This window comes from Poecilia mexicana, unplaced genomic scaffold, assembly GCF_051168715.1.
Source record: "Poecilia mexicana isolate PSO_F unplaced genomic scaffold, ASM5116871v1 scaffold_17, whole genome shotgun sequence".
Lineage (NCBI taxonomy): Eukaryota > Metazoa > Chordata > Actinopteri > Cyprinodontiformes > Poeciliidae > Poecilia > Poecilia mexicana.
Genome location: NW_028263386.1, coordinates 28,091,017 through 28,104,833, shown reverse-complemented (window position 1 = coordinate 28,104,833; position 13,817 = coordinate 28,091,017). Strand labels below are relative to the sequence as shown.

At 38.2% G+C, this 13,817-nt stretch overlaps 1 protein-coding gene across 9 annotated transcripts in view; it reads right to left on the bottom strand.

Moving 5' to 3' along the window:
* Nucleotides 1-13,817, bottom strand: part of mast3a (microtubule associated serine/threonine kinase 3a) — a 49,490-nt gene that overhangs the window by 17,251 nt on the left and 18,422 nt on the right. For all 9 annotated transcript variants that reach the window (XM_088014385.1, XM_088014390.1, XM_088014391.1 and 6 more), the window contains 5 exons: nucleotides 7,500-7,657; nucleotides 4,152-4,227; nucleotides 3,770-3,979; nucleotides 1,518-1,619; nucleotides 441-573 (listed from right to left, as the gene is read on the bottom strand). In XM_088014385.1, the coding sequence (XP_087870511.1) occupies nucleotides 441-573; nucleotides 1,518-1,619; nucleotides 3,770-3,979; nucleotides 4,152-4,227; nucleotides 7,500-7,657 (679 nt within the window). The remainder of the gene's footprint in view (nucleotides 1-440; nucleotides 574-1,517; nucleotides 1,620-3,769; nucleotides 3,980-4,151; nucleotides 4,228-7,499; nucleotides 7,658-13,817) is intronic.

Here is a 13,817-nt window from a genome sequence, read left to right as displayed (position 1 = left end):
AAAAGATTGTTTTGTTTACCATATAAAACAGAAATTGTTTAAAACCATGATCTAAAAAGGGTCTGAACGCCAAACCAACAGTGCATATTTCTGGCTTCTCATGAAAATAAAATCAATGAGTTGCAGAAAGACCAAAGACCTAAGCTGCACTGCTGCATTAAAAAAGAGAATATTTCAATCTAGATCAATGAAAATACACAGATTTGTTTTCTCAGAAATTCTGATTTTCTTTATTAGAAAACTGAATAAAGAATAAGTTCTGAAAAGTAATTTTCTTTTTTTTTTTTCTTCCAGACAAAACAAATACGTACTTTTCTCGTCTCTAAGAATTAAGAATAGTAGACACATTAATAACATTAACATTTCACTTTAAAATATGAGTGGAAACCATCATGTTTCATATATTAGGCACACATAATTAGTAGAGATTTCGGCAGCACCTTCCAGTGGATCTCTAGTGAGGCCAAGCTGGCTGATGATGTATCGGGGAATATCAGTCTTAATGCCCTGGCCTACTTTGGCTTGGCCCTCTGCAGCCTCTAAGCGCTGATAGAACTCCTCTGGATCAAACTCCTGCAGAGAAAAAAACCTCAAACATTCAGATACAATGTAGGCAACATCAGTGGCTTTATTTAACTCTTACAGTCTTAAATTCTGCAAAAAAAAAAAAAAAAAAAAAAAGACACACAAGGCGTTAGGAGGAACAAGAAGCAAAGCATTCTCCACCTCAGTGATCCGAGCTGTACTTTACCAGACAACGCTCTCATGAAGAAAGCAGCACTGTCATCATCAGAATCACATCAACATAAACAGACTGCAGCAATGGTGACCTGAAGGAAAAAGCATGTGTTGCACGGAGCAGGCATGTGTGGCAGGAAAATGCTGTATTGGAAAATGTTTTGATTTTATTGCAAAGAAAACCAGATTTGGAAGATAAAGCACCCCAGATAATATTTATACATCAACAACAAAAACAAACTTGCTTTGGTAACAGATAACACTAAAAATGAATAAGGAATGGACTGTGCCAAACAAACGGGATCAGCAGCCATACTTTTTTCAAGATAGGGCAGATAGAATATTAGATTAGATATGGCAGATATTTCTACGGTGGGTAAGCCTGAAGTACGGAAAGTACAAAATCCAGGAAGGGTTGAAGGACAATGAGAAGGAGATGGAAATAATATTTTTCTTATTATATTTTTTCTAAAAATTGTCATCATCTATGGTGATCAAGAACTAGGAAATATTAAAATAATATTCTATGTGTAGGAACCATGCAGGTAAACTCCAGGGCCAGCTGCAGCCTTAGCATCAGGTACATATTGACACCACACTGTGTAAAACACAAAGCCTTCAACTGCTCATTACTACACTAACAGCTTGTCATCAGTAAACATGACTCACTGACATAACATGCTGATGAGGCAAGAAATATTATCTTTAGGGCTTCAAGACTGTAAACAACATTTAGTCAGGCATATATGATTATTAGTCAGTCTGCCAGTGGTTCTTACCAAACACTCTAGCAGCCTGGCAGGTCTGGAGATGACGATGAGAATCTTCTTCACCAACTTGATAATGATGGTCACCTCCTCGCTCTCTGAACGCTCATAAGCCTGACAAGCACAGGACAGAGTATGATGGATTATTACTGGGACTTAATCCAAATAATACAGGCTGTGGGACAGACCGGCTGATCTGAGGACAGGCAGTTCAGTCTGGTTTAGACTTCTACACACACTGTCTTCACATCTTAAATGAGAGTTGGGAAACAGCAGAAGTAGAGAAAGAAAATCATTAAGTTATTAATCAGCAACACATCAGTTATAATTGAAAATATGTACATCCACTTTCAATTTTTGTTTTTCTAATAAAATAAATCTGGCTTTCTGCACATCTCAAACAGGAAAGAAATCCTCAGCAGAGGCAGCTCAAATTAGCCAATATACTGTGGTCATTTAACTTAGATATTAAAGCTGTACTATATAAATTTTACAAAGAATATATTTCTTACATATTTGTTAAAACTGTCCCTGACAGGTACATGTCAGGGACATGTACCTGTCCCTGACAGTTTTAACAAACTGTCAGGGACAGTTTGTTAACTGTCCCTATTATGAGACAGATAATCTGAAAAAAGGAGCTCCTTCTCCTCCTCCCTGAGATGCTATTACCATCTCATCTACAGTGTGATGCTGTTGTCTTGTTCAGCAATTCTGTTGCTGGTACTGGGATTAGCTTCAGAAGGATTGATGGATTGTGGTTGTAAAACAAGTCCAAATCATCAACCCTTTACCACGAAGTTTGTCAGTTGGTGTGTGGCATTTGTTTTTTTTCCAGCTATAGAGTGATGCATTATCAATATCCACTGTGATCTTGCATTTCCTTCAATTCAGAAGTAGTTTATGCTTTGCAAACTAAAGCCAAACATCCAGGTTGTTTTTCAAAATGAACTATTTCTCTTGGCAACCTTTCCAACGCCACATTTGTTTCCTCTTCTTCTAATGATGTCATCATGATCTTTGACGTTAAATATGATACATGTATGGAGTCAAAGTTGTTGAGCGTTTTGTAGCTTCCAAGTACTGAATGACCCAACATTGTTGTGATTTTTTTTAAGACATCTACTCTTATATTCAAAGGTCTGAATGTTTTTCTCTTGACTGATCATTCTCACCCTATGATTTTTTTTGGAAGTTCTCTTTATGAGTGTTCTCAAATGAATGGAAACCAAATCATCCTTCCTTCAGGTCACTCATCTTTCATCTTGTCATTTGCACCTTTTCACTTTTTAATCCAAAAACCTGACTGCAAAAACAAACATAATGATCAAACCTTCCCTACCTAGCTGAGACATTCGGTGGAGTGGGGAAAAAAATGTCTCTGAGTCACCAGCAAAGGATAAAACCTGTTTCACCAAAGACAACATGTTCTTCTTTAAATTATTACTGAGAAAATGAAGCAACAGTCCCTTACATAACTAAACATTTTGAGGGCAAATATGTGATAACTCAGTGACGGATAGACAAGAACCAGAATCAACAAGAACAATTTACAGAGACCTTCCCAGTTTAATCTGCTGTGTAGCTGCAGTCCAGTAGAACATCAGTGTCACAGAGGAAGACCTAAACTACCAAAGGTCTAGCACCAGATATCATCTGAAATAGGAATGTAAAATGGATAAGCACCAACATATGTTGGCTGATGTCCCTCATTTTTTAACATATCTGTTTGATAAAAGTAGGCAGATATTAGTTTCTGGAATTGGAATGGAGGATGTTCGTCATGTAGTGTTTGTTTGGTCATATGATTGATGGTGGTGCAGCACAGGATTGTGGGGGGTTCAGCTAAAGCAGAGAAACATTGCTGAAGTAAAAAAATTTTTTCAAGGTATCAAAAGGGAAGTGAGAAATGTATAATGGCAATAGATATTGGTTATCGGCCATAACGGCAATATTAATACTGGATATCAATATCAGCCCAGATTTTTTTTAAATCGGTGCATTCAGTCTTTTTTTTTTTTTTAATGTTTTATTGGCTCCAGTGGCCTTTATTTGATAGCTGATTGACAGGAAAGTGGGTAATGAGAGAAGGGGAAGACACGCAGCAAAGGTCGCCAGGCCGGGAATTAAACCTGCGACGGCCGCGTCGAGGACTAAGGCCACCATATGTGGGTTGTGCTTAACCCCTGCGCCACCACTGCACACCCATGCATTCATAATCTTAAACACATTTCAGTGTGCAAGTTTCTGGGAGGAAGACCCACCTCATGCAGCAGCTTCTCCAGCTTCTCCTGCAGCTCCACAAAGTACCTGGATGTGACTAGGCCATCCTGGGATTTATCCAGACAGTCCCGGGCCAGCTCCACAAGCTGGTGCTGAATGAATCCCAGCACACCGTCAGCCAGGGGCAGAGCGGTGTCCGGAGAATACTCCGAAATTATGTCCAGCAGCCGACCCTCCATCTGAGCTGTTGCCTGGGAAACCAAAATGGTAGACATGATTTAAATATGTACACGTTTTAACAAAATACCAAACATGAATGAAGAATACGTTGACAATTCTAAACATCTCCAAGTGATTTGAACAGATGAGCTTCAACAGAAAGTCAGCAGAAAAGCAGGGCTGGAGGTAAAACGATGACTTCACCTTGGGAAAGCGCTCTTTGTAGACATGATTCATCATGACAATTTCATTGTCGAATGTTCCACAGGTCCGGCCAGGGCTAGATGAGAACCAGACAACACAAACTTTTAGTGAAAATCTCTAATGCTGAATTTTAATTCTACAGAGCAAACCAGAAGCTGATCAGGTGGAAGACAAATGTTCATATTCAAGCCAATTTTCATTTTTTTTTATATTCATCTGTTGCATTGTGGTCTAAGTTACTGATGCATCCAGTAGGCGTCAGAGGTGTACTCATCAGCTGACGGTTATTCATTTTGGCCTTTTATCAAACAAACATACAACACAAGGATCAAAATGAGACACTACAGACTCAAATATATGCATACACCTTGCTAATGTGTGTAAATGCTATACCCTACACAAGCTTCTGGCATAATTCCTATCAGATATTTAAACACATTTTGTGGCAGAATTTGCAGATTTTTACGAAGACAGTTTCCTACCACCAACCCCCAAATTTGTAATTTGTAATAGCTCAACCCTGATTTCAGGGTTTTAGGAGACCATTCCAGAAGCTTCACGTTAAGCCACCACTGTCTGTCGACACTTCAACCATTCAGCAGCTGATTTGAGGTGAAGATGAAACATCTGGAAGAAATTCTCAATTTTCTTCTATCTATCCACTTTGTGCAACATACCAAACCCACGATGTGATGCTACCGCCACCATACTCATTAGCTGTTACAATGTACTGAGGTTCTCAAGCCTAACAACTTCTTCAAACATTTTTGTCATTGTCTTTTTGTTAAATTTTATTAAAAAAAAAAAAAGATAGAAAGAAAGAACTAGGCTTGTCCATGTGAACAACAAATGATTTCAGTTAAAGTTGAAGGTGTCAGTTGTGGAAGCAAATGACCCTTTCTTCAACAGCACCCAATCAACAGTTCTGAGATCTTCACTGGATTTCTTGAACTTAGTCATTGTTCCAAGTGATGGTCCATCCAGTGATTATCTAACCAGCCCCATCGCATTTCTAACAAAAGGATGTTTTATTGCATCATAACTTCAGCACCACTTATTCAAAGATTTAGGTAAATCTAAAATTTTGAGCCTGGATATATAAAACATTTCTGTAGCTTTTTTTTTTTTACTAAATTTGAAAAAAGTTTGTTACATTATACATTAGTGGTTGATTCCTATGTACACATAAATACAATCAAATATATTTATGATCGTTTTTAATCTGTTCTTCAAACATCAGATTGGAGCAAAGTGTTATTCTATCCATTCATGTTTCCAGTGTTTCATAAAGCCATGGCCATTCATAGAACTTGTTTAGAAATGGGCAAGCAGAGCATTTTCAGTCAGAGGCTTCTCCTTTACTTGAATTTTTATTTTTGGTTAACTTATGACTTTAAACTAGAGGTGTGCCGATTGATCGGCCACTTATCAAAATCGGCTGATTTCCATGAAAAGGTGTATGATCGGTGATCGCTGATCACGGTCTCTTTCTGCCAATCACCAAAACCGATCATCATCTGTATTTCATTCGCAGCCTGCGTGTTCAGCTCATCTCCTCTTTCCTTCACAATATGCAAGTGCGGCAACAAATCCTAAGCGAAGTGGCGAGGAACTACAACGCTCTGAAAGTGAATGGGGAAGTTTGCGTGTTGCGGCAGAAAATTCTGGGTTGAAGCACGTCAAAATGCAACAACACAACAAATCTAATATGACATTTAAAAAACAAGCACTTGATGGAGTTTGGCTACATCGAGGCTCCCTGCAGGGAAAAAGCGAACAGACACCAGGTAAAGCAGCGCACAACTACCAACACTCACCCGGATTAGCATCACGGTCAAAAAGCTAAACAAATAACCTGAAAAATTATTTAAATCAACAAGCTGGCGGTGCAAAACCATTCTGTTCTCATTGTTGGAACGCCTCTACGCGGTACTGGTGGTAATATTTCACAGACGTAGCGCCGTTTCTGCTTCACCTGCAGTGAACTCTCACACCGAACCTCTTCTTAAAGCTGCAGTATGCAAGTTAAACAGACAAAATATTTTGCATATGCATTGAAACGTTCGTTATGTCCTAAGATGAGACAGATAATCTCTGAAAAAATTATCAATCTCTTCTGCCTCTTCCTGTGTTCTGCAGAATTACTCAGTCAGAACCAATCAATCAGAACCAGAACAAAACAGCCATGTTCTCAGGAAGTTTTGATTTAGTAACTCAGGATTGTTTATTTTGATGTAGCCGGTGTTTAACATTGAATGAATGTTTCCTTTTTACTTGACATCATTTGATATAGGCAGTGTTATGAGATTTATTTGATTTATGTATAAATTAGGCTGTTGAGAGCCTTACTGTTAAATATTGTTTAACTGGTTGCAGGTTTTTCAGTTGTCCTTTTGACTGAATAGCTGCTGTATTGTGCCTGCAAGTATTTTGCATGTTTTATGTCTAAATTAGTTGAATGTATTGCCAGATCATTTTTCCATTTTGGAAGATCACATAGTATTATTTATAGCTAACGTGAAAAATTAACAGCCAGTCCAGGTGATTGGCAAAGATCGGTGATCGGCAGAGATCGGCTTCATGGGTGATCGATATCGGAATTGGCAGCAAAAAACCTGAACTGAGCATTCCTACTTTAAACTCCACAACATTTCTCAGAAGCTTGTGGTTGCTCATTAATTTTGGCTCCGCATAGCTTTATAGTTTGAGGTTACTGGTTATCTTTTACTGAAATGCAATTGGCCACACATTATGCTCCTCACAAGAAGGGGAACCAATCACAGTCGCCGCTCACACCTGGGATTATATTATCCTCTGTAAGTGTTTAGCTCCCACTTTCAATCAAACTCATGGAGACAGTCTGGCTCCCGTGGCCAGATCTCAGCTCCATGTTTGATGTTGTAAGCTTCCATGTTTATTATGGCATTGCTTATAGTTACCTGTGTTGCTGTTTGTGGGGAGAAAAAAAGTCTTTCCTGTTTTATTTTTTTCTTTGTTGGTAGTATTATAAATAAGAAAAAAAAATGAAAATAGCTGTTATTTTCATAGTATTTTTATGCTGAAGTTTTTACAAGTTTTGTAGCAGAGTGATTCCACATGTCAATACAGTAGGTGGTTTCAGTGATTTACAGTGATCTATCTGTAAGATCACTCAGAAAACAATACAGTGATGTACTGATATAAAATAAAATGTACACTTTTGAACACTTGAGTTTACTTCTGAAATTTATGGGCAAATGAGGAGTGGGTGCCAGGGTTTCTCCAGTCAAACTATTACAGCAGTCTTACAAATATCCTGGGAGACATAAAGCTGCTGAACACAGTCGCTCTCTTAGTGAAAGTCAGTACCTGAGGCTGCGTGAGCGGACCCTGACATGGTGCACAGAGTGAGCTCCTTCGTCGTCCACCATGCTCTCCGAGCTCCGCAAATGTTTGAAGAGGATGTGAAGATCATCTTGAGTGGGCTGAGAGGGCAGCTGGTGCAGCAGCTCATGGGAGGATGAGGACTAAGAGGCAGGGGAAGAACAAGGAATCAGTTTTGTAAAAAAAAAAAAAAAAAAAAGCATCAGACAGGGCAAAAGAAAATGTAAAAGGTCAATGTTCACATTATATATGTGTAAAATATTAAATACAATCACAAAGGTCTTTGACAGAATAAAGACCCAAGGCCTCTGCACATCAATAACAACCAAACATGATCAGGCTGAAGGATTAAGGGATAACCTGTCGCAATGAGTAACAAATCAATTACCGTAATCACATAAAAAATTAGGTAACACTTTATTCAAAGGGGTGTGAATAAGACTGACTGACATGACACTGTCATAAACATGATAACACCTGTTATGAGCATAAAGAAATCTTTATAAATGTTTATAACTGTTGTCATGAAGTGTCACTTGATAAATAAGGACACTTGTAATGCAAAGCCTACACTTTTAATGGACATTTTAATGGAACTTTGATTTAAAAGTGTTATGTACTGAGTAATGCCAAGTTGACAACTTAAATGGACTTTTAATGCAACTTTTTTATATATATATAATTTTTTTTATATAGAAAAACAGATTTCCATCACATTTGTTAATTACAGCATTACCCATTTAAGGTCGTACATGAGGACAGAAGCAGAAAGTCCAAGTGATTTTGTCCATACTCCCTTTCTGGTATTTTTCTTTTACAGACTATTACTAAATTAAGTTGTGAACAATAACAAAGATGAACAAAAATGTGGATCGCACCTCCTTGAGCAATAAAAACTACAAGAACATAAAAGGGCAGGACACATAATTCATAGGAATAATCAAATGAAGTCAGATCTAATTGGTTTTACATACTCAGTCCATTTGGTCCAGATCTTATAAAATTTTCCTTTTTCAAATTGGAGGGAAAAAGAAATCTTTTCTATAGTGTAAATCCGGTAAACAATTTCAATTCATTCATCAATAGTGGGCGGATCTGGTTTTAGTCATTTCCTTGTGATGGGTTTCTTACTGGCTGCCAGTAGTATAGCCAGCAGTTTTTTGTCTTTATTGGTCCATGAGTCCAATTGTAGGATGCCCAGGTACAATGTTTTACATTTGAATGGAATGTTTACATTGAATATATTTTCAATATGTTTGTGGAACTCTTCCCAACATGGTTTTATTACCTGGCAGTCCCAAAAAATATGGAAGTGGTTGGCTCCCTTAGACCCACAGAGTCTCCAGTCCCTGTTTCTTTGATATAGTCTCTGAATGGGTGTAACAAAAAATCGTGCGATATTTTTCCAGCAAAACTCCCGCCATGCGTTTGATCTGGTCGAGGCCCACTGCAGTTGACATATTTCCTCCCAGCCTTCTTGTGAGATTATTACCTTCATTTCCTTTTCCCATTTCCTCTTTATGTATTCTGTGTTTTCATGTTTAGATAGCTGTATGGCATTATATAATTTAGACATAATTCTGCTGTCTGAGCTGGGCTTAATTAGTGATAGAAATACCACCATGAAACTTGAATCATTTTTTCTCAACACCTCTTTAAAATTTCTATTAAAATAATGTCTCACCTGCAGGTACCTAAAAAACTAATCTTTTTCCGGTCCATGATCTTTCTGTAAGGTTTCAAAACTCTGAATTATCCCTTTGTGGGAAAATGAATAATAGGTAGTTAATCCTTTTGAGATCCATAACTTGAATCTGTTATCAATTCTATTTGGTGCAAAATCCGAATCATAGGCACACCACCTCATAATTTTAGATGCATCTCCTATTCTGCAATTTTTAGCCAATTCCTGCCAGGACTTGAGAAAGCCACCTGTTATGGAGTCTTCTGGGATCTGCTGTTCTTCTTGTAATTTATAATCACCAAGTAGGGCTGTTATTGGGATTCCTTTTGTCGTGCCTACCATTTCCTTCCATGCTGCAGTGTATAATGGAATACTACCAGTCTGCCTGTGTAGGCAGACTGGTAGTATTCCTGTAAACAGGGAAGGCCCCTTCTACCTTTTTCTTTTTTTTAGTTGCAGAGCTCAAAACTTAATTCTGGCCTTTTTACCCTGCCACAAATACCTCACTATTAATCTATCCCATTCTAAGAACTGTTTAGGTGGGATTCTGACTGGTAGACATTGAAATAAGTACAGCAATTGTGGAAGGATAGTCATCCTGATGGATTATATCTGGGAGCTTAAACTTAAAAAGGGAATAACATTCCATCTATGTAAATCTGATTTTATTTTCAAATTTAGTGGGCCATCATTTATATCAAACAGTTTTGAGGAGTTCCTCAGTAGTGAAACACCCAAATATTTGATAGACTCAGCCTCCCAGTTCCAGTTGTACATAGTTTTAATTGAAGACGGTGGATCATAGCTAAATGTTAATACTTGAGTTTTATTTATATTAATTTTGTAAGCAGAGATTAAACTAAACTCTTCGAGCAACTTCAGTTTTGGGATTGTCTGTGTGGGCCGTGTTATACTTAACAATAAATCGTCAATGAACTAGGATAGTGTTTGCTCCTTTGCTTCTTTTCCAGAAAGGCATCAATCTGGTTGTCGCTGCTTTTCTGTGATTGGGAATATAGAGTTTTGTAGTATTTTTGAAAGCAGTTTTTGATTTTCTCCGGTTGTACTTTTAGTACAACTCCAACTTCTGCATCGTTATTTATTTCATCAAGGTAAACTGCCGGCTAATCTCTTTAGACTATAAATGTATTAACACAACATTGCATTCTCTTTAATTTTATCTGTTCTGTGTGTAACAGTGACTGGAATTAAAGGCGCCATTTCAACCAAAGGTTTGGAATGCACTTCTGACCCAGACACGCTCCAAAGCGTCCTGTTCATAACTCTTCAACACGCTGTCAGCTCCCGGCCAGAAAGACGCATTTAGTTCGAAGTCCATGAGATGATATTCTGAAAAAGATTTTTTTATTGATTGATTTTGATTGCCTCTGTGATTAACCCTTTGCATAAAGTCTATAATGTCTGCCCGTGCACTAGTCAAGGGTGTTTATTGTAACTTGACAAAATGAAGGACGAGCTTAAAATTTTTGTCATTAAAAAAAAAAAACGGAAAAAAAAAAGGTCAAAAATGAAAAAATATTCTGTTAACGCGACCCTTCGTACATATCTAGACTAGTGGTGCACCAATTGCAGTTTTCTGGCTGATCATCACTAAAACCCTGATGTCAAGGTAAAAAATAAATAAAATACAAGACTAAAAAAAACTCCTGCTCTGCCACCCCAGAACACAGATCCTCTCCTGCTGCAACAGGCCTACACACAGGCAGAGTCATACATCACCATGTTTCTGCCTCCAGACTATAACATGCGACATGCAGTGTGGAATACATGAGAAACCTCATTCCAGCAGCATTAGAGGTGCTAGAGGAAAGCTGGAAGTTTCGCCACTTAATGGAGAAAACAAACTGGAGAAAGCAACACGAAAAGAGACAGGATGAGACATAAAATGTGCAAACGCAAGATGAGAGGGAGAAGCCGTCAGACCTGGGAGGGAACTAAAGACTTGTCAACAGTGAACCAGAGCTGAGTGACTGGGAGTCTGAAAGGGGCTCTGTGTGGGGAAGGACTGACCTCACCATCGCTAAGCTGTGCTCTTGGCCAGGCAGAGTTAAAGCAGTGACACAGGACACTGCCATTGTTTTCTTACAACTTACTTAAGTTTCTGCGAAAGCTACCAATGTGCAATCAAGATAATCACCATAGAAACCATTTGCATCATGACTAACGGGTGTGTCTGGGGAGCACACTATTCTACTTCCTTCAGGGGAAAAGTTCAGAGAAGAAATGTGAAATGTTCAGCAGTCTGTGCTTCGATGTGAGGTCATCCAGAAAAAAACAAGCAGGGAATTTTAACAAAGCCAGTTATTTCACTGATTAGCATGGGAATTTCCTCTCTGGTCATCATGGAAAAGGCATAGTTCACTTCCTAAATTGTTGTCTTAATTGTTGAATAAAAATTTGTGGAGATTTGCTATGTTGACTTTGAGTAAAAAAAAAAAAAAAAAAAAAAAAAAAAAAACCAACAAATGATGTATGTTTTAGCTTCGAGTGAAACTTCATGTTCAGATTATTCCAGTCAGTCCAACATGCGGAGGGTAATTCCTGTTTCCTTCCATTTAGGATGGCTGCTGATAGCAGAACCCCATTTAGGATGGCTGCTGATAGCAGAACCAGTCATCTCTAGAAGGGACGCATCATGTCCTGTGATGAATAACTGAGTCACTGAAGGACACCAGGAACATTCATCTCTGGTTAGCTTCAGTTGGTTATAAAGCCGCTGGTGAGTTATTTTTCACCTTCATTGAAACAAATTCTATTACCAGAATCACATCAAGTTGTGTAAAGCTAGAACCAGGGTCAGACTAAACTAAAGAAAGTAGATTCCAGAACTGCAAAATACATCATGTCTCAAGACAGTATTTTCAAGACGGAATGCACCAATCTGATGATTTGGACCAATATCCATATCAGATATCTTGTATACATATGGCTGCTATTACCAATAACCACTATTTATCAGCGAAACTGCAATTAATTATTTTAGTAATCAATTATTCTGACATTCAGATTAAAAAAAAATTGGCACATACTGCAGATAAAAAAAAACATAAGTTTGTAATTTTCAAACATGTATTATTTATATTCAAAGAAAACCAAAAGTATTAATATAACTCACCAAATTTGGTGAGTACAATGTTTGCAAACACATGTTTCTTAAGAAAAAGTCTGGCCGAGGCAACACGATAGAAACAAACTTTGGTTATCAATATGGGCCCAGTTTTACTAGCTGGATCAATACTGATGTGTTATTTTGTAAATACTCCATGTTGTTCCCAAAGTAATCAACCTTAACCATGTCAGGTTTAAGCTCACCTTAATAAAGTAAGCATACCTAATAAAGTGGCTGGTGAGTGAATATCCAACTAAACAGTAGTGAGAGGCAAATGATGGAAAAATTGTATAAATAGGGCAAGAAGTTAAGTCCCGTTCACACAAAGTCTCACAATGTTGGAAAGAAGAGTGGTGGAGCTTGCAAATACGCTCAAATTAAATATTTCATAAATAAACAATTATATCAAGCAGAAAAAAATATTTATCAATTGTTCCACAAAATAGAAATGTGTGACTCTTACTATTGCAACCCCTTCAAATAAAGTGTTACCAAAATCCCTTATTTATTTATTTTTTTACATTTTAAGCCGGATTGCAAGCGCGTCTGTTGTTCTGAGCGTTTCACCCGCGGAGCAGATTTATTTCTAAAAATTGTATAGTTTATGCATTTAAAGCCGGAAAGCAGACCGATCACACAGCTGGCGCCTCTGTGTGCCAGCTGTGTGTGCTTAATTTTTTTTTTCTTTTTGAAGCCGGATTGCAAGCGTCTCTGTTGCTCTGAGCATTTCACTAGCGGAGCAGGTTTATTCCTAAAGGATAGAATAGGTTAATGGATAGGTTTATAGTTTATGCATTTAGAGCCAGCAGCGCGTGGACCAATAACACAGCTGGCGCCTCTGCGCTTTGCCTCACGTGCTGCCGCTGCATTTACCTCACTTTACCTCAGCGGGATCGCACGCGCCTCTTTTCACTCAAACTGGATCAAATCAATGTAACTATCCATACAAACTGACCTGTATGGATATTTACATTGACTTACTGCGAGGAATTATGTCTCTTTGGAGAAATGATGGTAAGAGTTTAAAACCTGCCATGTTAGCTCTGGTTGCGCAGCTCTATGTGAACCGCAGGAATAACTTGTAGCGAATTCAGAGGTGCGTTGAGCGAGCGGTGAAAATGATTTATCTTTGTGAACAAAGAATTATATGCGCCGTTTACATCTCAACACGCAACGTGCGGTTCTGTCTTCCCTGCAAAGTTTATGCATGTGGTTCCGGTTGACTGGAACGCTAGCGGTTAATGAACCAGCACTAACCTCATCATGCAGATTCAGCCCAGTGAGGAGCTTTCGCGCTTTTCTAGTTGTCACAGTTCATGCTGGTTTTATATCATTTTATTAGTCGTAGTAGTATTTTTCCGGTTACACTATGCATCAAACCATATCAGATGCTTTGTCCACTTAGTCAAACAGAGTTAATGTGCGCAGCTGCGCAGAGATCTGAAAATCACAGTTTCTGTGACTCTCATTAAAACTCAGACATGAAATG